The sequence below is a fragment of the Alligator sinensis genome, unplaced genomic scaffold (genome assembly GCF_000455745.1).
Source record: "Alligator sinensis unplaced genomic scaffold, ASM45574v1 scaffold1584_1, whole genome shotgun sequence".
NCBI lineage: Eukaryota > Metazoa > Chordata > Crocodylia > Alligatoridae > Alligator > Alligator sinensis.
Window position 1 is genome coordinate 720,770 of NW_005842479.1, and position 25,033 is coordinate 745,802.

A 25,033-nucleotide genomic window follows, 5' to 3' on the forward strand; every position below is an offset into this window, starting at 1 on the left:
GGACCATGGCTGTGACAGTAATTTTACAAGCCAGGCAGCTTCTAACTGTGAGCTAAGGAAGTGATATCACAGTAGAAAGCAGACAAGGGCATCTTGCTTGTACCTTTAAAACTGGGATCGGTATTGCGTACCATCTAGGCTCTCGGAAAATCCAGAGGTCCAAAGAAAATTTGTCAAGCATGTCGAAAATAAACTGGCCAGGATCTTTATAACTCATAAATGGATAAAAAGGCTATCTATCTATCTATCTATCTATCTATCTATCTATCTATCTATCTATCTATCTATCTATCTATCTATCTATCCTATTTACTACTTGCCAGCAATGAGCAGGTTCATTAGGTTGGGTGTGTTCATCTGCCAGCATGCACAGAGACTCCAGACAATGGGCATTAGTTTCAGCCGGATGCATTTGGGGGGCATTGCAGAATATACATGCAGTTTGCCCTGAGAGTCTCTTGTGCACTCAGTGCCAAACTGCTGCTTGTCAGGTCCTGTTACCATAGTCTGCATGCCCACTGGTACATCTGTTTGTACGGGGAAAGCAGCTCATCAGCAATGTTACGCTTTCCGGCGCTGCCCCGAATAGCATGTTCTTCCTACACTGACGCAACGCCCAACCCATCCAAGCAGCAATGGATCCCAGACAAAGTGCTCTGCCGTCCGTCCAGGCCCCTTGTCTAGCTGCTGCTTCCCGAGCTGCTTCACTGGTGCTGAATGCTCGAGTATGGGCAAGGGATGGAGTGGGGGAAAAAACCATAGCCCCAGTGTAGCTTCGTGGGTCCGGTATGCCGCGTTGATGGGCTAGCATTGGAAGAGAGCTGTGGGGCCTCTTGGAAGAGAGCTGTTGTTTCTACCTTGGACAACCTGGAACAGCAGAGTCTCCCAATGTCTGAAGAAGGGTGTTTGTGCCCAAAAGCTTGCAAAGACCCTTTTTTTCCAACTATTTAGTTGGTCTAATCAAAGATATCACACCTACCCAAAGAAGCTTGCCTGCCTAGCGGTCACAGCCGCACAGATCAGGGTGCCTGTGGACAGTCAACAAAAAGCAATGGTTTGAATGGCTGTATTCAACAGCCATAACAGTAATCCCACTTTCCGCCCTCATAGCCATGCTTCCAAAGAGTTCTGGCATCGGTGGGGTGGTATTTTGTTCTTTTCTTTGTCCTTGATCCCGATTTTCTGCTAGAAAATCTGAAACATCCCACCAGAAGGGAGGGACAGCATCAAGCTATGCAATGTTTGCTCCCAGGTCTGGAAAGTCCTCTGGCAAAACTATATTTGTGATGAAAATGAAGGGGCTTTGAAGTCATACTGGGGCTCCTGGTGCTTTTCCTAAAGAAACAGGTGAAAAGACAAGCAATGAATGCAATTAAGCCTCCCAGATTCATTTTGATTAGGGAACACAGCAGTGCACACATGCTGCCCTTTTATCCTTCCTATATGTGCATGGCATTTAAGACACCTGCCTGTCCCAGCATGACAGATGCTATTGAGTCCACGTGTGCTTGCATGCAGGACTCATTATGGTGCCTCATGCAGAGCCCCACTTGCAAAACAACCCCCGCAAACCCAGCACTTTGTTCTGGTTGCCCAGCTGAGAAAAGTGTATCATGTTGGCAACCTCGGTTTTAGAGGGCAGATGTGTGGGGCGGTGGAGGGCGGGGGGTTTATGTGCACCTGTATGCAATCGCTTTTCTTGAATTACGTATGTGCTAGTGGTGAGCTACATTTTTGGCTTCTCGCACCTGGCTGTGCCACATTAAAATCCATGCTGTCCATTTTCCAAAAGCTTGGGGGAGGATGATTTGTACAGATGCACAATAAACAGTTAAATGAAACTACTAATGTTTTGAATGGGAGAGACGTGCAGTGTCTCTGGCCCTCAGAAAAACAGATTAATCAATGGGTTTACAGGCAGTTTGGTTCTTTTATATACACAGCCGATGTTACATATTGCAGAGATGAACGAAACAAAGCTGTGCGCTCTGCTCCACGTTGGCGATAATGGGATCGTCTTTGCAACCTTGATGCGCGATCCTGCATAACAATGCAGGGAAACGGCGCGCAGACAGACATTAGAAAGATGTTGTCTGTTCCTGAATTGACCCGGGGAATTCACAGAGCAGCTCAGGGTTACTGAAGACTGCAAACAGTGACATTCATTTTGTCAGCAGGTGCTTTCAGAAGTGAAGATACATGTGGCAAAAGCACATAGTGCTGCCACTGCGGGGAAAGGAAATACCCCGTGCCCACAAGTTAGAAGCTGTCGGTACTGAAATGCCACAAGTGTCCCCACAACCTGTGATAATCGGTGCATATCAAAAGGGTGGGTGTCTGCTGAGAAGAAAGGCAGAGGACTACAAAACTTGTTTTCCCACTTAAGTAAAGTTTTCTTGTGTTAAAATGGGCAAGACCACTGGGCAAAGAAAATTTAAATGAAGCTATGCTTTTACTGAAGAGTCCTGCTTTGCTTTGACAGGAGAGTGGTCTGGCACGGTTCGACTCGTGGGGTTTAGACTGGGGAAAAGTGGGGAAATCGGTGATCAGTGAAACTATTCAGGTCAGAAGGGGGTGCATATTTCATATTATCCTGTTTTGGTTTGGGTTTGTTTATATTTCCCACTTAATAAACTCTGTTCTGTTCTCAAGTGAAAGCATTTGCTCTTCACAACTAGCTTCATGAGCTTGCGGGACCAACCGGTTCTGGCAGAGACGAGATAGCAAAGACTGCCATTAGAGGCAGGGAAACCTTTTTGGCCTTCATTTCATCTGCTTCAGGGTCCCCTACCAGCCCCCAAGACCCTCCTCGGATGTGACAGTGTTCATTATGGAGGGCACCCTTCATCAGGATGTCTCCCGTCTCTCTGGGGTTACTTTCCCCTGCTTGGTAGGTAGAGTTTCTAACTTTTAACTTCATAACAAGATGTCAAGATTGTAGTGGCTGGTTAGACTAAAGCAGTACTAATTACTTCAGTTGCCCCACAGACTCTGCTTTCCCTTTGATTAGATGCTAATTGAACACATGATAAAGTTGAAGCGCTTTCAAGAACAGTAGGAGACATTTAATTGAAAATGCAGCGCGATCCTTTTAAGTTGAGGTGGGAGGCACCCAAAAGCTGTGCCTTACAAGGAGCTTCAAGATAAAAGAAAATCTCTGTAGCAGTAAAATTTCCCGAAAGAAATGTCTGGCCTGTCTTGCTTATCTCTCTTCCGAGAGGTGACTCGAAAGAAGGGCTCCATCTCCGTGAGAGAGCCTTGCAGCTTGCCACCCTGCAGATGTGGCTTTGAACACTTTTGTATAAATATGCATTTCTGGCATCATTGCTTTTGCAAGCATGAGCATAACACACTCATATTTCAACTAACTTGTGACTGGTGAAGCGGGTCAGTTGGGTGAGTGATGAAATACAGAGGTGAAAATCGTTCTCTCCATTTTGTGGTAAGGAAGAATAGAGAGTGGTTTGCTGCAATCACTTGCATTTGTAACCAAGTGGTTACAAGGGTTAGTCTGGAGAAACACATCACTCTCTGAGGGCTCGTTGCTGGACTTCCACTTGTCTGTCGATGTTGCTGGAACAATACAAGGTATTTTCAAGGGAGAAGGCTTGCAGCTGTATATTATACCGTCCATCCATCTCTCAAATCTGGTTTTGAATGGAGGGAATGCAATGGCTAGCAAAGCGCCCTGCAATGCAACTGTTGTAGATCAGTGAATTCTGCAAGGAGACTCCAAGTTGAGCTCTTGTCGTGGGAATTTCACCTGTAATAGATCCACTACTGGCCAAGGAGCAAAGGTACAGTGTGCACATTGATGGTGGAGCTTTTGCCCGTGATGGTTCCCGCAGAGCTGAACATGGTTGGGTAGAGGTTGGAAGCATCCCGGGCCCTTCCATGGGGTGCAGGTCTCTGCTGCTGCAGCTGCCTAGAGGGAATAGGGACCTGTGGCTTTATATTTTTGTGCCCCGGTGGGGGTGAGTCACAATCAGTGTTTTCCATGAAAAGAGGTGGAAGCGATGATATCTGCTGCACGTGCAACTTCCACCTGAAACGTGCACGGCTGTTGAAAAACAGACGGCTCCATTAACTCTTATTGTGAACACTTTTGTATAAATATGCATTTCTGGCATCATTGCTTTTGCAAGCGTGAGCATAACACGGTCATATTTCAACTAACTTGTGACTCGTGAAGCGGGTCAGTTGGGTGGCTCTACCCTCAGCTCTCTTTTTTTAGGAGGTTTCTGGTTTTTCACAAATAATTGTATAGGTCCTTCTTAATGGGTAGGGGGAGCGCAGTTACATTTATCAGTTCTTTCAAAATCATTAGAAACAATGGGGAATTATCAAAAATATCAGCATCTAATCAATGGCAACTATATTACTTAGAGTAGATTAAACGAAGCACCGATTCTAGTTCTCATGACTGGTATTAGGTTGGTGTCCTTTCATTTACCCGTAGAGCAGATACAGCTAAGGCAAGTTTCCTCAATACCTAGGCAATGTGCATTACTCAAGCCCCAAGTCATCTGTCTTAATATAGTTCCCAAATTTGTAAAAGAAACTGGGCAAGTTTTTGTTGTGCTACTTGAGGACACTTGACTCCAAACCCAATAAGGGTGCCATAAGAGTAGAATCGTTCAATTTATGACCAAGATCTTTGTATCTGTGCCAGCTAAAGCAGATGCAGAGCTGGCTTTTTTTGTGGCAATGTCGGCTGAGACCTGGGTCGCACCCTCTGTCTCATCTGGGATCGCCAGGTCGTGTGAATGAAAACATTGCCAAAGCATAAAGCAAACCAGCGTGCGTGGAGCTAATCCACAGATGGTGGAAGCCAAACGGTCTGGGTGTTGCATTTAATAATAGCTCTAGCCGCGGCAAGAGCAAAGGGGAGTCATGAAAAAGAAGGTAATGACAGGTGGCTTAAACGGTGCATCGATTCATTTAATGAATTGATAATTAAAGGTTAATCACAGGATGGCATTCAGTTGAATAAATATTAATTGTATGCTTGTTGAGGAATGGCTAATGCCCAACCATGAATGGGGCCCTGTTGTGCCGAGGGCTGTACGGAGTAGCAGGTGGTCCCTACCCCACCGAGCTGGCACTAAATAACCAAGAAAGACCCTGGGTGGTGGAAGGGGGTGTTGGACCCAAGCAGAGTGAATGCTGCGGTGGCAACAAACCTGCTAATTTCTTGGGGGGGTGGGTTTACTTTGGAGACCAGTTAGATGGCACAGGCAGGCAGAGAGGAGGGAGTAGGGGAGGGATGAGAGGGTAAAGGGGCAACTTGAAGAGAGCATGAGGCAAGGGGAAATGAAAAGATAAGGAGCAAGCAGCCAGTCAGGAGGTTAATCCAGTCCCAGCTGTAGAAAATTCTCCGAAATCCAGGGGTCCCTGCTTGTCTCCATCTGGCTTTTCACTGCTTTCTTCCAAGGCCATGTTGCAGCAGAGAGAGGGAGGCACTACTCTAGCAGAGAGGACAGGGAATGTGCTCAACTTTCTCTTCTTTTGGGGAAATTGGGTCCTGGGTAGTCATCCTATTGTGGCTTCCCATGCTCATGCTGCCCTGCCAAGTGATACTGTGGTATCTGTGCGAACCATACTGTAGTATCAGTACGAGCTGGTACTGTGGTATCAGTATGAGCCATATTGGGGTCTCCGCCTTAGTTATCATGAGCCATTGGACAGCCGTCTGGTTGGCACGGCTATTGCTCCCTTTCGGCCTGTTTTGGATACACACCAGCGACACAGAGAGAGGTCAGGCCATGTCCCGGTACTAGCCTCCTAACCTTCTAGTCCCCGTGCTTGTGCACTGAGTTTCTTTTAGGGTTAGCATGGACACACAGGTCTACATTTCCATTCCCCCACCTCCCAGTGGAGCATTAAAATGGACAGTAGCTCTTGGCCTGATGCTACTTCTCTCCTACCCTCAGCTTTTACCTCTCCCACCATGCTGTGTAGCTGACGGCTGGGTAGCGGATGGCACAAGCAAACGAACCAAACACAGCAATCGACTCCTCTGGCCGGTTTCCATCAGAGTAGGTTTTTTCTAAGAGCACCTTGTTGCTCTGTAATGGTAATGGTGGGGAGAAGCGGGGGGATACCGAAAGGAAGGCATGCTTTTGACAGGGAAGAGGCTAGCCATTTTTCTTACCGCTCTGAAATCGGTGAAGATACAATCTGGGTTTCTGTGGAGCTCAAGAGTGATGCAGAGTCTCCCAACCACACATTTTAATCTGAGCAGGTGGCCTGTGCAGTCCTCTCTGCTGAGGGAGGAAATAGGGGAGGCAGCAGACCAGAGGAACCAGAAGGGCAGCGAAGCTCAACATCCGTGAAAGGGAATTGCTGCCCCTCTTTCATCCTTAATAGCCACCTGCCACGAGCAGCGTGACAGCTGTCTAGTGCTTGTATGCACCTACATTTAATCCCTCTAACTATTCCTGTTGGATGTATTCAGATGGTCCTACGTGAGTCTGCTTCAAAACCATAACTTGATAACGTGCCTCTTCCAGGAGTTGGGAATTTCAGGCTCTTATTTTATCCACACCAAAACAAGGAAAAAGGATAGTGCAGAAAGGCCTAGTGCCTATTTATTTAGTTAGTTTTTCTTGCACCACTTCGTGTTGAAGAGAATCCTTGGTTCAAACACGGTGCTTCATTACTTTTGTTTTTTAATGACTGTAACACTCAGTAATCAGCCTCTCATGAGTCGAATGGCACCTCATCCATAACGTGCGATTCAGAGCAGTGCTAATTCCCTCCATCTCGCCGCGAAGCAAAACAGACCGGTTCACACTCCTGCAGCTCGAAACGCAACGTTGCCGTGTTGTCTGAAGTGCCCTTTCCGTGGAATTAAGACTCGTTGACTTGATGATAATAGTGTAAAAACCCATTCTGGCTCCTAATGAGCTGTCTTGATGGCCTACGGATGATTTTGAAGGCCTGGGTTTTATCGTGTTTTAGACTGCAGGGGTTTTGAACATTGTGTGTGTTTGTTTTTTTCCAAGTCTCTCCTTCACCTTGGAGGCGGGGGGAAAGACAGCAGTTTCTTTTTACATTGGAAATCTGGAGTGGTTGTGCATCATCTGTTCGAAAAAAAAGCTTTGCTTCTTTCAAAGCTATTTTTCCAGTAGCCCTCTATGTGCTTTCAGTTCTTCACATTGCGAGTTATAACCAGGAATCCTGGTTTTCTAGTAAAAAAAAAAAAAAAAAAAAAATTCCCAATTTTTGGATTAAAAAAGTAACCCCAAATCCACATGTATCTGTGATCAAAATAAAACACCACTAATATATCTATATCTAAACACCATTAATATATCAATATCTAGATATAGATAATGTCTATAGATAAAGATATATAGATATATATAGAGAGAGAGAGGAATAGGGGAGGCATCAGACATATCTATATATCTATATCTATATCTATATTTATATAGATATATATAGATTAGATAGATGTCTATAGATAGATAGATCTATAGAGATCTATCGATCTATCTATCTATTAGTCTGCTCCCTCCCCTATCTATCTATCTATCTATCTATCTATCTATCTAGAGTAGTGTTTCATTTTAATCAGGAAAAAATGTGGATTCTGGGTTACTTTTTTTTAATCTGAAAAACTGAGGATTTTTTTTTTTTATCAGAGAAAACCCAGATCCCTGGTTATAAGCTTTTAGTTAAATATACTGGCATTCTCCAGATGCCATGGCAACTGATTATGATGTCAGAGGTAAAGAATATAAGGATCAGTAAGAGGTGGAGGCTGTCTAAGAAGAAGGACTTGTCCATTGCTTGCTCCTTTCTTTATAACTGACCCACTCTATCCTCTTGCTCAGTCAAGCTCTTGATGGGAGGTTAGTCTGAGATACGTCCTACGGAGGAAGTACCAACTGCACCTTTTTGGGAAGGAGGAAGATGTGAGTTTGGATGACCTCAAGCTATATTGTTAAACCCTAGCCCATTTCTTTGAAGACCAAGCAAGACAGATAAGAGACAAGAGGAAAGAAGAGAAAGGAAGAGAAATGTGACTTGTCTGTGGTGCTGATTCTTGTAACCTCACTGCTGGACAAACAAGGGAATGGGAAATGTTTTTCTGGCACTCAAAAACCCAGCAACTTCTACTAGCACTGGACTGGTCAGAGCGTGACTTTTAGCTGCCTTATAGGTCAGAGACTCGCAACACCTGTTTGAAAAATGGCATTGTCTTGGCCAACTAGGCTTGACGTATTAGACAGAGACAAAGGAGAATGCAAGGAAAGAGAAGAAATAAGGTTAGAAAGAAAAAGAAAACCCACTTATTGCTTTTCCTAGTGCTGGTCTGGATTTAGTCTGTGTTGGATGTAAGGATGATGATACCACTTCTTTTCCCCTTGGGCCAGGCTACCTGAGGAAGGATGAGGATGACTTTAAGTCAACTGGTGTCATGGTGGATGTGGAAGGCAAAGTGATAGTAGGGGTGGGCATCCTTGATGCTGAAACTTGCTGCTTCTGGTCCAAGTGTCCCCTCTTGCTCCTGTAAAATGACCCCAGTTGCACAGTATTCAAGAGAGGGCAGTATTCATACTGTTGTCCCTTTACCATGACCCCGCCAAAATACGTTTCTCTACTTTCAGCTGCCAGCTCTTCTTTCCTTTGTTTTCTAAAATCTTTCAGCTCATTGCCCTGCCTAGCCTGTTACTTTATGAGGTGCTTTGGCCTTCCCTTCCAACAATTCTTTTAAGCCAAACATCCCAGTTTGTCCCAGTCTGTCTGTCTCCAACTCCAGCTGACTTTTTTAATCAACCTTTGGAAACAGGCTGAAGTTGGACTTCTGTTTCCTTGGGCAACTTAGAGTATAGACTTCTATCTAGGAAGAGGCAACTAAGAATGGACAAGGGATGTAGGAAACAGAAATTGAGAAAGGGGAAGACGACCAGGATGTGTTCAAGCAACAATACTGTGAATTTAAGTCTTAATATATTGTCTTCATGGCTCTTGGTGTAACCTCATGTACTTGATAAAACCAGTTTCGGGGAAGTGCTTTCGGAGCCAGGCTTATTTCAATTTACTTCCTTTGCTGGTATTTAGGTATATGGCATCAGTGTTAGCATGAGACTGAGTAGAAATGTCTTTTTATTCCAAGCACAACTCGGATTCTAGCATCCTAAAACATGTCCGATTGTTATTCCACCTGCTGAGCTCCAGAGAATAAGCTGCTACAGGTTTTCTTGTTTCCTGAAATAAGGCCAAGGCATTACTCAGATGATGTACAACTGTATGTTTTCAATACTCTCCATCTCATTTACGTCTTTCTGCTCTTTAACCTGCAGTGGCTCTATGCATATAAACACAAAACAAAAGCAGTCGGTACTAACAGCTTTGCTTGAACTGGAGGGGGGAAAAAAAGCCCCCAAGTATTTTAGACTTGGCCATATTTTTTGATCGACAAAAGCTGGAATCCTTTCAAAATTAATGTAATAACTCAGTAACCTCTATAGTCCTTATAAGCCAGCTGTGAAATCCTTATAAACCAACTGTGAAAAGTTAATACTTTCAGCAAGAGTCAAGGGAAACTGTGCACCTCATTAATGAGGCATTTGTTAAAACATAAACAGGTTTGACAGAAATATTGGATGTGTTGTTCCAGTTCTCATAGCTGGGGGGGGGATTTAATGGGTTTCTAATGACATTCTCTGTATGACTTCAGTAAATATAAAGGCACCCTAAAATACAAAGGGTGTTCATGCCCAAAAACGTGCAAAGAAGAAGTTTTTGCAACTATTTGAGTTGGTCTAATAAAAGATATCAGATTTACCCCAAGAACCTTGTCTGCCTAAAATATGATGTACCCACACCCAGTCTTGCGAATAGCTTTTCGAGAGGGATGGGTGGATCTTGGTCTCCGCTTTCTCCACCTTTTACCAGCCTTGCTGCAAGGCCAGAGAGAAGAGAGAAAGCTCTTGAAGGCAGATATGGCTTCCTCTTGTATAGGGCTAATCCTGTACGGGGTATGCAGTGGCTGTCTATCATCAGGTTCTTGTAGGGTGATCCCAAAGCGATGGACTGGCCCATCCATGGCTATTCCAACAAGGTAAAACAGCCTCAAGCCTGTGCCGGCTTGTCCCGGGACTGAACCAGTCTTTGGCTGCTGTATGGATCGGTAAGGTATAAAGGCTGCAGAAAGCCACCAAGTGAATCAAGCACATTGCGAGGCCTCCATCCTTCTGGCCTGAGCTCCAAATGTTGAAGAGATGATGCCCTTCCTCTTTGGTCTACCCCTGAGCCTTGGAAATACGGCCACTCAAGGACTATTACGTTCAAAGCGCTGTTTGCCTGAGCGATGCCTGGAGCTTGCTCTGGAAGAGATATTTAAAAATTTCATTCTACATCTTCCATTATGGTAATGTGTGCCAAGCGGTTTGAATATTACAAAGATATTGTCATAATAAGCTGATTATGAGAGGAGCAGAGGCACAGGAGTGTTCGATCATCTTCTATCACAGAAAGAAAGGTTATTTTCACATGGCGCCTTAAAACGGAGCCAACAGGATTGCATTTCTTCTCTGCAGCGCAGGGAAGTAGGAGTAAGTGGCTGGCGAGGCGCCTGACATGGCAGTATTTAAAGACGATTGTAAAGAGGCTGTTGGGTGACGACGGGGAAAGAGAGGATAGCAGAAAAATACAAACGACCTGGTTTTGAAGTTGATACCAAGCCGATAAGAGTTGGGGCAAAGCTCGATAGAAGCACTCGGCTTTCAAAGAGGCCTGAGGCTCCTGGTATGAAGAAATGAAGCACGAGTGATCATTGTGGTGGTCTTGCCAAAAAGCAAATGTTTTTCTGCCACCTCCATATAGAGGACTCTTCTGTAGAGCTGGGAGTTAATGATGCCTCTCTGCGTGGGGTCTTTAAATGCCACAGCTATAGAGGTGTTGGTTGCGGTCATGTTGGTGTAAGGACATAGGGTCTTTGGGTAAATCCAGTGTCTTTTATTAGCCCAACTGAAATAGTTGGGTTTTTGGTTGGTCTAAGAAAAGATATCACATCTACCCAAAGAACCTTATATTTTTCAAATATTTGGAAAAATTCTTCTTTGCAAGCTTTCAGGAACAAGCACCCTTCTTCAGGCCGAGGAAGCACGATGACGTTTTCCGGCTGCCAGATCAGAACAGGATGTTGCTGAAATGGAGGCGAGGAAGGAAAATGCTGAAATGAGGCTCAAGTGGAGAGCTTCCAAGCTAAGACTGAAGACGCTTTAGAAAGAAGCTGACAGAAAGAGAGAGAGCAAGTGAAATTCTGCCTGGGAAGCTCCCTTTGAAACCCAGCAACTCTTTCTAGTACTATGTGAGCAGGAAGAAGAAGGCGTATTCGGGTTAGGCAAGGGAGAGCAAGCAAAAGTATAATGTGCCAGCTTTCTGTAAATGACTGAGAGCGATTGCCCTCAAGTAGCTGGCCCATAAAGGAACTATTGGATCTGTTGTTAGCTAAAATGGGGTTGTTTGGCTCAAGTGGTAGAGGCTTGTATTGGGAGCTAAAAGATGAGCGTGAGAGCTAAAGGATCCATCTTGAGCAGTAGAAAACTGAATAACAGCAGTTATTGTCATAGACCCCAATACGGTTATGAAAATAGGGGGTTGATTGGTAAGCTGGTGGTGCTGTTTCATAGGCCCCTGTAGCAATACAAGGTGCATCTTTAACCCTCTTTCATAAGAGCATGCAGCGGCAGCAGTGGTCAGTGCAGTCCTGAATGGCAACCTCCCTTCTCCTCCCCTCTTGAAGCAATTAAAACTTACCTTTGTCCTGAGCCAGAGATGGCAATCTGAAATCCTTCGTCAAAACATTAGAGACTGGAGGAGGGGGTGCTTTCAACCTCTGACAAATAGCAAGAGATTTCCTGGTCAAAAAGGAGCCAGAACTTGAAAGGTGGAAAGGGGCTGCCTGCAGTTGATGGGGCGTTGATGTGGCCGTTGGGTATTTTGCTATAGGATAATGGCATCTTCCCCAATGAGCACATGTTATCTGAGGAAGAATGGCTGAAATGTAAGATAACATCTCCTGCCTGCAAGTGTTTTCATTGCAGTGCTGGACTCTCAGCTCTTTACAAGGATGGTAGCTGAGTGATGAGGGTGCATCAATCAACAGCAGCCGCCACGGTCCCAGTTCATGCAACTTCAACCAGTGCTGCTAAGGACATGGTCCACAAACCTACTCTTTAGTAAACCATTACCTTAAACAGAATTGGGGTAGCAAACAGCAGATAGATGTGTCTACAGGCATTTCCCTGTTGATTTTTTTTTTCTTTTTTTTTTTCTTCCCCTGGGCCAAAATCATGATTAATATTCCACCTACCTCTAGGTGTTTCATTGGGTTGTTGCAACAGAGGCACCCTGAGGGAACACAGGCTCCTTTGGGTTGAGGGAACGTGCCTTCTCCGACGGGGCGTGCAGGATTTGTTTTGCTCAAGGCCTCGTACTTCACCTCTAGCTACTGGAAGGCATTCATCTGTTTCAAGGACTGGGTTTAATTATTCAAAAGCTGGTGATTGGAACATGTGTAAGGTTTGTGTGCTGAAAGGCTGAACACTGCCTCAAAAACATATATAAATGTGTGTGTGTGTGTGTGTGTGTGTGTGTGTGTGTGAGCGCGCGCGCGCATGTACATGCATATATATGTCTGTATGTGTGTGCATGTATGTATGCATACATGCATATATGTGTGTATGTATGTGTGCGCGTACATGCATATATATATGTGTGTATGTATGTGTGCATACGTGCATGTGTATGTGTGTGTGCATACGTGCATGTGTGTGTGTGTGTGCATACGTGCATGTGTGTGTGTGTGCATACGTGCATGTGTGTGTGTGTGTGTGTGTGTGCATACGTGCATGTGTGTGTGTGTATGTATGTGTATGTATGTGTGTGCATACGTGCATATGTATGCATGTGTGCACGTGCGTGCGTACGTGTGTATGTATGTGTGTGTGTGTGCGTACGTGCATGTGTGTGCGTACGTGCATATGTGTGTGTACGTGCGTGTGTGTGCGTATGTGCATATGTGTGTGCGCGTGTGTGTGCGTGTGTGCGTGCGGGTGTGTGTGTGTGCGTACGTGGATGTGTGTGCGTACATGTGTGTGTGTGTGTACGTGGATGTGTGTGCGTACATGCGTGTGTGTGTGTGTGCATACATGCGTGTGCGTACGTGGATGTGTGTGTGTGTACATGCGTGTGTGTGTGCGTACGTGCATGTGTGTGTATGTGTGTGCGTACGTGGATGTGTGTGTGTATGTGTGCGCGCATGTGCATATGTATGCATGTATGTGTGTGTGTATAAATATAAATGTTACAGATTTTGTGTATATATGGTAAGATGAGATGAACCCTGCAAGTTGTTTTTTTTCCTTTTTTTCTCCACTTCCAGCTATTCTTTACAGTGACAGCTAGTCCGGACCTTACACCAAGGTCACGCTTTAGTTGTTCGGATTTCGAACCGAGCGCATTTGTAATGTGTCTCTTCACTTGCCTACGCTTTAGACTCTCTTTGCCACGGAGGTTATGAGAGAGTTTATCAATTTCATCCGTACGCTTATGAGTTGCGGTCCCTCGAGACTATTCTTGCAGAGAAAAAAAATCTATTAGACCAGAATTTCTCTTGTTAGCTAATAAAATAACTTCTCCTTCTCCCCTTCTCCCCACCCCAGCCGTGGAATGAGAAAAGATACCAAGAAAATAGGCTTTAATGTTGTTTTACTCAAATGTTTTTGGGGCTTTTGAGGCCTGAAAGAATCGAGCCGTTCTCTTTCTTTATTCTGTAATGTTTCCTTCAGACAGAGGAAGCATCTGGCACAGCGGGTCATCTCTGATAATGTCTGACAAGCCAAGCCACTGAACCTTCAAAGGGATATTGATGGTGGATGGTGCTAACAAGAGTGCAGTTTGCATCTGATTGCTCTAATGACTCGGTGAAGCTATGTTAACTGTTGTATTTCTGAATTAATGGTTTAGGAACAAGTTTGTTGCGGCTGTGTGTTGCTTTTTAAAAAGCAACAGCTTCCTGTATTGTAAGATAGCATGATATAGGAGAATGTGAATTAATTTTCCATCAGCCTGCATATTGCCTTCTAACAATAAAACATCCTGGTAGCAGCAGGTGGGTATTAAAATAACAATCCCAATAACTAATACATCGGTTCTTAATACGCAGTCCATGCAGCTGTTCCAGATTAATAGCCTGCCTGTTTCATTTTTAATTTTAATGGGAATAAGATGAAGCTCTTGAGAAAATTCATCCCAGGCCTTGGCAGGTTCGTGAGCCCAGCTAGTGTGTTACCCCATTTTCAGAGATAAATGGGGAAGGTGCGTTTTCACTGGGAAATGAAGCCAGCATATGATAATTAACATGATGGAAAATCCAAGTCCAGACAAGGCAGTAGCTTTTGCACAGAAACAACAGGGGTGCCTTCCTCTCCTTGTAGGTGTTAAAACTAGGACTGCTTTGTTACTGTGGAATTTGTACCTCCTATTAATTACCAAGCACTGGCTAACGTGGAGCAAGAACATTAGCTTTTCTCATGCCCTTTCTCCGCAGTGAAGAAGAGATGCCTAATATCTCGGTGCTGGAAGCTCTACCAGTTAAAAGGCAGGCTTCTTAAGTATTTTTTCCAGATCTTCACATAGACCCATGAATCCAGCTCTGCCTGGAAAGAAAAGTTTGAAGTATCCATCCCACCTTGCCCTGCCATTATTATTAAGTATGTGCATGTCATCTCAGTTTTTATCCAGGGACTTTGCAGGAAAGCAGTAGATCCAGGGGCATGAGTTCAGGCTTCCTTACTTGCACTGAAGGCTTCCCCCAGTCAGTCCCTCTATAAATGGGTATCTGAATAGCATCAAAAGAGGCCAGATGCGATACTGGCCACATCGGCCCCTTGCATACGGTTGCCTGCAGAAGCTGGTTTGGTGTTGGCATGCTAGCCTCAAGGGCCGCTTCTGCTTGTGCAAACCTTTGCCACATTTTGAACTCAGGTGGTGCAACCTTTTGCAGGATCTAAAAATGACATGGTCTTTGCTCTACAGAGTTTGCAGCATTTCTCAGACAAACCTAGAAAAGGAAGGTGGCGGTGCAGGAGTTGGACAGGGAAGGATAACGTCAGCTGTGTTGCATTATGATTTGTCGAATACGGGTCCGTTTTACTTGGCTTCTGAAGCTGAGAGTGAGGCATAACGGGAAAGGTGCAGGGGTGAGTGGAGCTCAGTGGAGAAAGCGCCCAGCTGAAATAAATGGGTTTTGAGGACAGTCTTGGAGGAGGAGGCTGAGCTTCGATCACAGCCGACTCAACCTGTTGCCTCAAGTTTTCCATTGACTTTGCAGGGAGTTGAGTCAGACTGGCTTTGAATAAGCACCAAAAAATGAAATGGGGAGGATTGGGTTTGTAACTAAAGAACAGCTTTGTCTGGGGGGGGGGTGTCCGCTGTTCTCAAAATGTTTTGGTTAGGACCCCCTTCACATTTTGGGTTGAAAACTTTGGTTTTCACCTGGAAAAAAATGTCTAACTGTGCTGCACACCATGCTCCCAGTGATGGGCTTCCTGCACACTGTGCTCCCAATGGTGAGAGCAAAGATGGGGAGAAAGCGTTGATGACCCTTGCCAATGGATGGAGAAGGGTCCATTAGTCTGGGAAAGGAAATTCAGGCTTCAGCTTCCTCACCTCTTGGTAGACGGGCAGAATGGGGTGAAGGTGGTAGGTGGGTGGAAGGTGAGCTTCTGACCTAAAGCAACAGCCTAGATGAGTCATGCATGGCCTTTTCGCCCAACGAGCTTAACGAGGGCCATATATACTGCTCGTTCGCCATGCCACCTTTGGTGCGGTGAACATAGCAAACTGAGACGGCACACTTAATTTCTCTGAGGTTAACAAACACCTACTGAACAATAAGTTTCTCTTGCTAACAACCTGGTTTCACAGCAGGTTCTGCACCAATTCCCCGAGCTGTCAGTGGATCCTCTCAATAATTTATTTGCTTCTATAATTGATTTGTGGGGGTTTCGCCAGCATCCACAGCATGAGTCTCCCGCAGAGATTTTGACATCTTGCATACGCACAGGTACCTCACACATCCAGAGGCACCGTTATCACTAATAAAACTTGCCATTTGGGTACAGCAGGTCAAACAACAGAGAAAATGCCGTGCAGCTATAGGTGGTGGGTGATGAGTACGGCACGACTGGGTGGCATCGCGCTGGTTGTGGCTTTATAATTACGTTGATGCGTCAAATTTTATCTTTGTGAAAATGCTTACAAGCCCCCAGGGGCGGGTGTCCGTCCCTGCGGGGTGCAGTGCAGAGGGCAGAAGGAAGACCTGGCAGGGCTGAGTGTACGCATTGCATGGATGATGTGAGGGCAGTGCCTCCCTTCCCACAGGCCCTGCTGGGGTGGGAGAGACGGGCCCTGCATGGGGCTAGACTGCCTGGTAGCAATCCTCAGGGGGTTAATGATGCTTTAGGGACTGTTTCCAGCTGGCGTGTGCCAAAACAGCCCACTCAGCTGTTCTAATTTATGACTTGGGAGACTGCAGAGTTGTAATTTCCTCCCGGATAGTCTCTCCTCCCCTGCTCTGTTGTACTCGGCATGAGCTGAAAGAGGCAGAGGAGCCAGCCCAGGAAGTCTAACCCATCTTAGCCCAAAGAATATGCCACCAGAAATGACTGATGCATCTCAATGAAGGCAGGCAGCTATTCTGCATCGTTCGGTGTGCCACATTAAGAGAGTTTACTCTGTTTTATCATTGATTGGCAATATAAAACTCCCACCCAGGCAGGTGGGTGAGACGGCCAGTCACATCCAAGGGAACAAATGTTGCATGTTGAAGGGAGCAATGAACCGATTTCTGATCTGGGTTTGGTTCCAGAGGCGAACAGATGTGATTGTCATGTATGTCCAAGCCAGCTTGGCCCTCCAGCTGTGTTCAGTGTTGTTTGTTCAAGGGTTAAAAAGTGCAATGAAATGGTGCTGGGCTGTCATTCCTGAAAAAAGCAGCACGTTGGGTAACCTGCACAGAGCGGTAACATCCTAGCGGCACTTCTCTAACAACGTGCCGCGGTGTCGTGTGTGCCGATGGGAGTGCAGCTGCAGGCACTCCCTCCCCTAGGCCGCCTGAATGGCGAACTCCAGTTGCACAGGCTTCGTTCCTGATCATTGTATCTTTTTCCATTTTTAAATTGTTTTTTTTGCTGATTTGCCGTCTTTCATAACCGTTCTCCACATCAGTGTCGTTCAGGATGTAATCTGCAAAAAAGCCACAGAATACTGCTTTTGCATTTCTTCTGTGGTACAGAAGTCTGTATCACTGGGGGGCCAACCTTTTGGGCTTGCATGCCACAAATTAAGCCCCGTGCCACCCCTGAGTGCCACTCCGATGCCCTCCCTCTGGCTGATCTGCTGCTCTGTTTTCTGTTCCCTGCTCTATCTGCCATTGTACTGCTTGCCTCTTCCCTAATCTGTGACATGTTATAGGTTGGCCACCCCTGGTATAGGTGATTTGCTGTCCTGCCAGCAGCAGAAAATTCAAAAGCTTCCAACGTAGGTCTCTTTTTAGGCCTGGGCGATGCCCTGCAATAAAGGCACGGAGATGCTCTAGATCTTACAGTGTTAAAGTAAAAAAAATGTGATGTAGAGGAGGAGCACAAGTGCTGGTGTACTACTGGGAGCCCATTTATTCCAGGATAACTATTGAAAACCCTTATGACATGCCTAGGCAGTCATGCAGAGTGTGTGTGTGTGTGTGTGTGTGTGTGTGTGTGTGTGAACACGTGTGTGTGTGTGTGTGAACACGTGTGTGTGTGTGTGTGTGTGAACATGTCTCAAGGCTCCAAGTGTCAACTATTCAACAGTTTTTGTTTGTTTGTTTAATAAGCTCGCGCCCACACGACTGAATTCGCCCACAGCATCCATACGCGTGTTACTTGACAAGTCTAAGAGAGCAAATTTAAAACAATAGCAAACAGATTTAAAAAAAGCAACACAACCTTTTATACCAATACATTATTGTTTTATCAGGGTCCAGCTCTTACCTTCCTTAAAACAGGGATGAACCCACAGCACGGCGTCTGCCTCGGAAGATTGAAAGCCGTGACCTTTTTATTAGGCTGATATTTTCCTTTTATTGAGTGGCTACAGAGATGGGGAAAGAGAATATATTTCTGTACATGCTCTGAAGAATGCCTCTGTTGTGATTTTTATAACGTTCTCAGTAGTATAACTACCATTCAGAGAAGTGTCTACTGCCTTTTAATATTGTGCGAGATTATTGCCTCGTTATTCTGCCGCAGACAGATCCGGAGGTTGATCGTATCTGTTGAGAATCTATACGGTACAATCCAAGTGTTATTTTTTCTTAACATAAGCAAATTGGACAGTGGTCCCTCGCCTATATTTTCTCCTGCAATCTCAAGAGAATAGGTTAGAAACTCTACAGGTCTTTCCCATTTCTCCTTTCTGTCTTCTTTTGCTGAATGTTAGGAATAAAGAGGTTAAGAAAAAATGTCTGGCCAAAATTGGCTGAAACCCTGCCTTCACATTTTCAGACATAAATCTGAATGAACAGGAATTGCACCGATGTATTTGGGTGTGGAATTTGGCCCTAGTCCCGTAAGTTGGTGGAAGATGTGTGACGAGGATGTAATTAAATTAGTGTGGACAGACCTCGTGTATTCTGTAATACCTCAAGTGAGTCGAATCAGGTTTTCTGTGCAGTTCATTTTAGGTTAAAATATCTTGTGTATAGGTCCCTGTCTAAGACTAAGCAGAGGCTTGCACAAATCTGCATGGGCCATACCTTATTCCTGCTCCAATGAAACCCACCTGATTAAATGTCAAAAGGGAACAAAAAAGGTGAATATTTGGAAAATCTGTTATGACAGAGAGGCCCATGTAGCTCATGGCAAACTATCAGATCCAGAGGGAAGAGGGTAGTGAACGGGGGAAAGTCTGTGCGTTGACCCGGGTGTAGCAAGGAGTCGAAGACTTTGTAGCTGATGGAGTTGAAGGAAAAGAGGTTACCTTTCACTGACCATCTTGGCTTTTCTCCTAAATTCTTCATCATTGTGAATTGCAGTCTTACCTTTCTCCTGTTAAATACACTTTAAGAAAAAAATTACTTACTGGCTCTTGAGAGCCCTCTGCTTCTCTCCACCCAAATACTGATAGTAGGTGAATACTGTAGTTAGTACCTAAATTCCTCAGAGAGGTTAAGGCCTCACTTGTTCTAGGTTCTGTCCCGACAAATAATGCAGACAGTCCCAGCAAGTCCAAAATCCAAGGTTTACAAATGTGAGAAAAGAATAACTAGACAATTGTGCGTGGGAAAGGTAGCCTGGGAAACAGGTCCCTGTGTACCAGTAAGTTGTCATGGTGGTGTCAGTCTAACTAAGGTCTAATTGTAGTGATCATAACCTATCAAGGCTAAGCCTGAGATATATCAGTACCATCAGTAGAGCTGGTGGAGGGCGATCCTCTGTCTTTAGCAGGACAGTGGTGGCCTTAGGGTTGTTGGGGCCCTGGGCGAGACAGTCGTTTGGGGCCCCTTAGAGGCTTAATTTTGATGACCTACACTTGTATCGTGGATCTTTTAAATATTCTTGGGGGGAAATAGAGAAATAGGTGAGTGTTAAAATGCAAATAGAGCCACTTCCTTGCAAAAATTTCACCCCCCCAAAAAATTGTTGCAAAATTTTGGGGCCCCCTAAAGTGTGGGGCCCTGAGCGGTTGCCCCGTTTGCCCTCCCTTAAGGCCGCTACTGAGGAGGATGCAGTGAAAAAGAGCATTCACTTTTTCACTGCAACCTCCTAAAGACAGAGGTTCTCCAGATGTTGGTCTAGCAAGATAAAATGAAAGGGATAGCACACAGCTAGCCAAATACATAGCCTTTTTGTTACAGCTAGCATGGAGGCTGTGGAGATGTGATGCATTAGTTGATGCCGTTCGAATATATTTCTTGACTTCTTTCAACTTACATCACTCGATGTTACACTATATATGTAGCTGTTCACTGGTACTTATAGTTTCTTGGGCTACTGGTATTGGATCTTAATTTGCATATGCAAATATGCTCTCTGTTATTGCTGGTCTCTAATTCTCAACCTGATTAGGTCTGCTATTTTTTCTTGAATGACACTTTTGCCATTAGTACTTGGAAAAATTGCCAAAACTTGCTATTAATTGTGTTTGACTGGTCCCGGCACATTCTTTTCTTGGAGATTTGTTTGTTTCTTCTGGAATTGAGCCCATTTCTGAGTTGATCAGAAAATAATATGTTTTTTAAAAAAAGAAACCTTTTCATGTCTTCCACTTGGGTATTTTGTAAGAGGTGTTTCACATGCCTCTCAACATTGGACCGGGGAATTTTTGAACGTTACCGTACAAGTCGACGTGAGATACTAGCTTAAAAATCGATCCAAAGCCTTGCTAAATGTCCTTCCTCAGGCAAAACATCCCCTGATAAATGTTTGTTAAAATATTTATACTAATGAGGATGTGTGAAGAGCAATTAGTTATGGGTTAGTGTGAGCCTCTAATGCAGAAACCTCTCCTGTCTCGCTGTTACGTTGCAGGTACTATATCTGATAGAAATACTCCAGAAACTTCTAACGTGCGTGCTAAGGGTTGGGGGGAGGAGAAATGTTCAAAAAGGCTCCTTTTTGCAGCAGTTTCCACCATCAGACGACTTGCATCAAAATTGGCAGAACACCTTGATCTGACTAAAACGCACAGCATAATTTGGTCCCCGAGTGCCGGAAGGTTTGATCCATAATTTAAAAAGCAGGAGCTAATCAGCGCCGGCTGGGAGGCAGGGGCGCGTGGAGGCCCGGGGGCTACGGGCTTTGGGGATGCGGCCGTGCGCTGGTGGTGGAGATGCTCCCGTTGACTCCCTGAGGAATCGACTCACTTGAAGATGTTGTATTTGGAAAGATGCTCCTGTCCAGTGGGGTGGGAGTGATGGGCTGAGTCCTTTTGTTACACAGACATGCTTCCAAGTGAGGAGCTTTCGGTCACATTTATGGCTTGATGTGCTCAAAAGTCCTGATTTTAACTAAGGAATACAGCAAGCTGACTCTGCTCCTCGTTTCTGACCTGCATATGTAGGCCTGGCAACTGGGTCTGGCAAGGACTAGTTTCTCTGGTTAAGAGGCAGGCGATCGAGGGGTGTAGGCAGGGACAGAAGGAAGAAGGGGGGGTGTTTAACCTGCCCTCCCCACCTCTGCTATGGTCTGCAGTCCTGCCCTCAGGTGAACTCAATGCAGTCCTACGCAGATGCCTCTGGACATGGTGAAGCTCGCCCCAGGCTGGCATACAGGGCCGAGGAGACTATTCTGCCCTCCGTAACGGGGCATGATTGTGAACGTGCTCCCATTTGCTCCGGGGACCTGAGAAAGCAGTGGGACCCATTTTGCAGGGCCCTCACAGGGCTGGGGGTTCTGCCCCACCTCTGCCACAGTCCTGCACCTTCATGCAGATCAGAAAGGAGCAGATGAATGAACCAGCAAGACCTTACGCGCAGCTCGAGCAGGGAGGTTTCCTAGATCAGGTTATTTTGGGGTCTTTACTTGTTTCAGGCAAATCCACCCTGGCAGTCTGAGCAGAAGTTGGCAGATATACATCATCTATATCTTGTATCTGCATCCTATATTTATCTCTCTCTCTTTTTTAAGAAAAGTAAAGAATGCAATACCAACCAGATCTGCCTCAAGGCCCCTGTGACCCTTGCCCCCCAGCCCCACAGCCTCAAGCAGCGCGGCGCTGCCAGTTGGCTGCATCTGATGTGAAATTCTGCAACATTTCTTCAGGAAAGAGTCTCCAGAGGGGCAAGACGCACCCCTCGCATTTCTGACATCTTAAGCTTGTCAGAGGCACAGAGTCGGTTTCACCGATGTGATTATCTCTCCCTCTGTCAAGGAGGCAGATGCCTCTGCTAGGGAAATATCATCCCCAGCCTGTCATGTGAATGCTATAAATAGAACTGGTCCTTTGCAAAAGCCAAAAATTATATTTAGTTGCAACTATTAGGGGGGAGAGGGGAAACAAAACCCAACCCTCTCAGAATCCAACAACAACAAAGAAATTAGGTTAACAATAATCGTTTGGAAATGGTGCATTAATTAAACATTGAGTGTCCAGATAAAGGGTACCATCCCTCCTTTTTTTTTTTTTTTTTTTTTTTTTAATCTGTCTCCTGCATTCATTTGCCAGTCAGATTTCTATCTGTAGATCATAAATATTCAGCTTTTTTTTCTGGGATGGTTTTTACCCACTGTTTTTTCTTTCTCATTTAATCTCTCCATATTCTAGCAACACACACTAGAATTGTGGATTTGGGTGTTCATACCCAGACAGCCAAAGACAGGATAGCCCAATCAGCTCCCATCCGGCGCGTGGAAAAAATAATAGAAAAAAAACCAAGAATGAAATTAAAAGCAGACTGCTTCAGGTGCGAGGGAAATTTGAACACTCCCTTCTGCTGCATTATGGGGACTACTATTGATGCATTCAGGTTTTTGTGTGTGGGAAGGGAGATGAATGGATGTGAGAAATGAATAAGGGTGAAGACCATTTACACATGTAATCCTGAGTGAATGGGACTTCTCATCTTCTAAAATGTTCTTCCATTGAAGTAAGAGTACCTGCGTATTGGCAAGTCTGTTAAGGAGTGTAAAAAATAGTGTGAAATTTTTCAGGCAAAGCATTTTTCACTCTTCAGATACCATATGTGGGTGAACTGAACAATGGACCTGTCAGCTTGTTGTGGCTGGAACAGAACTGGGAAAAAAAAAAATTCCAGGCAAAATGCAGCAGTTTGAAAACGATCCCAAAATTGAATTTTAACAAAGGTTTGTAAAAAAAAGAAAAAAGGGGAACGATTAATGTTGGGTCAAGCGAGATGTTTCTTTCAAGCCAGAATATTTCTTTTTCTTTTTTATTTTTTTTCAGCCAGTGAATGGAGAAAATCAATTATTCGCACAGCTCTGCTGATGTGCAAGGAACAGAACGCACCCAAAGGCTGATTAAAAGCAAGTGGGGGAATAAGGGAGGTGTATTCATAAGTGCAGCTTATTAAGGGTCGGTCCTTAGCTGTTCAACCTGCTGAGAAATGCGTTAGACGAAAGGAAGAACAGGAACGTCGAGCGTAGTGCTCCTACCTCCTTCGTATGTGGTGTGTTAGACTGAAGCAAGAAAGCCCCCAAAAGTGGAAATCTGAGTTGCATTTAAAAGCCTTTCTAGATTTTGCACTGGGATAACAAGTGAGTCAGTTATGTCTGTCCACTCTGTCAGTGCACTGGTCTGAAGTGGTCCTTATACTGGGGTAACAACTGAATTAGGTTGCACCCTGGGGCACCTGCCTACAGTAAGGGGTTGAATTGGGTCGTTAAGTTGATATTGCTTTGATGAGAGAGCTTTTCTTCATACAGACAAGGGCTTGAACCCCAAGCTGAAACTGGGGGCCATTGAATACTGGACCCAGAAACTACAGTGGCATTGCATTGTTTGCTTGTTACTCGTTTATGGGGGCTGTCATCTCGAGTGGGTGTTTTGGCTGGTAGGCAAGTGATTACCACAACAGGTTGAGCACTTAGTTATGTGTTACCACTTCTTTTTATCATCGGTGTTAAAATTGTGAGAAGAGCTCTGTCTGCTATGGGCACGGGCGGTAGCCTTCCTCAATGTAAAAGTGCATCTTCTATCTGTTGGGATGTGTGCAAAGAACGTGCTACAGCTGCATCGGGGAGCTCATTGCAAAAGGTCTGAGAGTCTCCAATCCGAGCCTGAGTTGTGGATGAGTTCAGGCCTGAAATCTGAGTTGTGAAGGGGGGCGGTGGGAGATGTAGCTAGCAACGGACCGGCTGAAAATTCCTGACTTGTGCAATCCCCAGCGCTCTTGAATATGCCGATGGCCTCCTCTCCTCTGCACGCCTGGCGGGGGGAACCAACCCCTGGCTGGAAAGTGTGGGAAAGTCCACAAGTAACTCTTGCCCAGAGGTCACCCCAGAGCTTTCTCTGGCAGGTTTTTCTGTAAACAGGGCAATACAGCTGAAGTATTGAGTGATCCATGCTTGATTAGGAGATTTATTAGTCTGTTTTTGTTTCCCCCCCCCGCAGGGCTTGCTTCGCATTCACCAGTCCAGAGTTAAAAAGTTAATTGGAATCTAGTTGCTATTGATTACTGTATTCCTACACCAGGGGCTGTAGCTTTTCTTTATTTTGGCATTTTAATCTGCATTTTAGGAACACACAGAAAATAAAATTGACCCAAAAGTTTTAGGAGCAATAACCTTTTTGGGAACGAAGGCTTCAAAAGTTATTTTTTTTCCTACTCAATTTAATTTCATGGATGCACAATTTTCATTACTTTTTGGCTAACTGGGTTGCGACAACCGTAAAATATGTGTGTGTGTATATATATGTGTATGTGTGTATGGGTATATATGTATGTGTGTGTGTGTATTTAAACACTTGTAATACGTTATTTATGAATCCATTACAGTAATAACAATTCACTTACAGGGTTTTTGTGACAGCAGCAGCTTATCTTAACAGTAAGGAAGATGTAACATGAAATAGTTAATTAAAAATGAAAATGAGAATGAATTGCAAAGACTTGTGCAAATAAGCAGAACTAAAGGAATAATAGCCAGACTTTATTGAGTCTTGAATGATGCAGAAACCGATAAGACCTAAAAGAGAAGCAGGGATTAGGATTCTGAGCTCCCGTAGGAGAAGGTGTCTAGACTGACGTCTTCTAAGTGGTTGCTTCTTTTATGAAAAAAAAAGTTGGTCGAATTTGGCATTATTTAGCATGGAAAAGAGAAGACTGAGGGGGTATCTGATAAGTTGCCAAGCTGGTGAGACACTACTACAGGGGACAGGACAAGAAGTAATAGTTGTAAGTATAACAGGGGACATGTAGAGTGAAGATTAGGTTCTCACCAAGAGTGGTTAAACATTGGGACAGATACCTAAAAGCTAAATGAGCACTTGGATGGAGCTGGTCCTTCGTTCA

General features: G+C 44.8%; 1 protein-coding gene across 5 annotated transcripts in view; it reads left to right on the top strand.

The window, feature by feature from the left end:
• The window catches only part of FGF13 (fibroblast growth factor 13), a 424,661-nt gene that overhangs the window by 227,264 nt on the left and 172,364 nt on the right, over positions 1-25,033 (top strand). For 2 of the 5 annotated variants that reach the window (XM_025212732.1, XM_025212733.1), the window contains exon 2: positions 22,966-23,045. The exons of 2 other annotated variants lie outside the window; for them this stretch is intronic. In XM_025212732.1, coding sequence (XP_025068517.1) covers positions 22,973-23,045 — 73 coding nt within the window. In that variant the 5' untranslated portion in view covers positions 22,966-22,972. Of the gene's footprint in view, positions 1-22,746; positions 22,866-22,965; positions 23,046-25,033 lie in introns of those variants that run through there. One more of the 5 variants, XM_025212731.1, reaches the window with a different exon arrangement.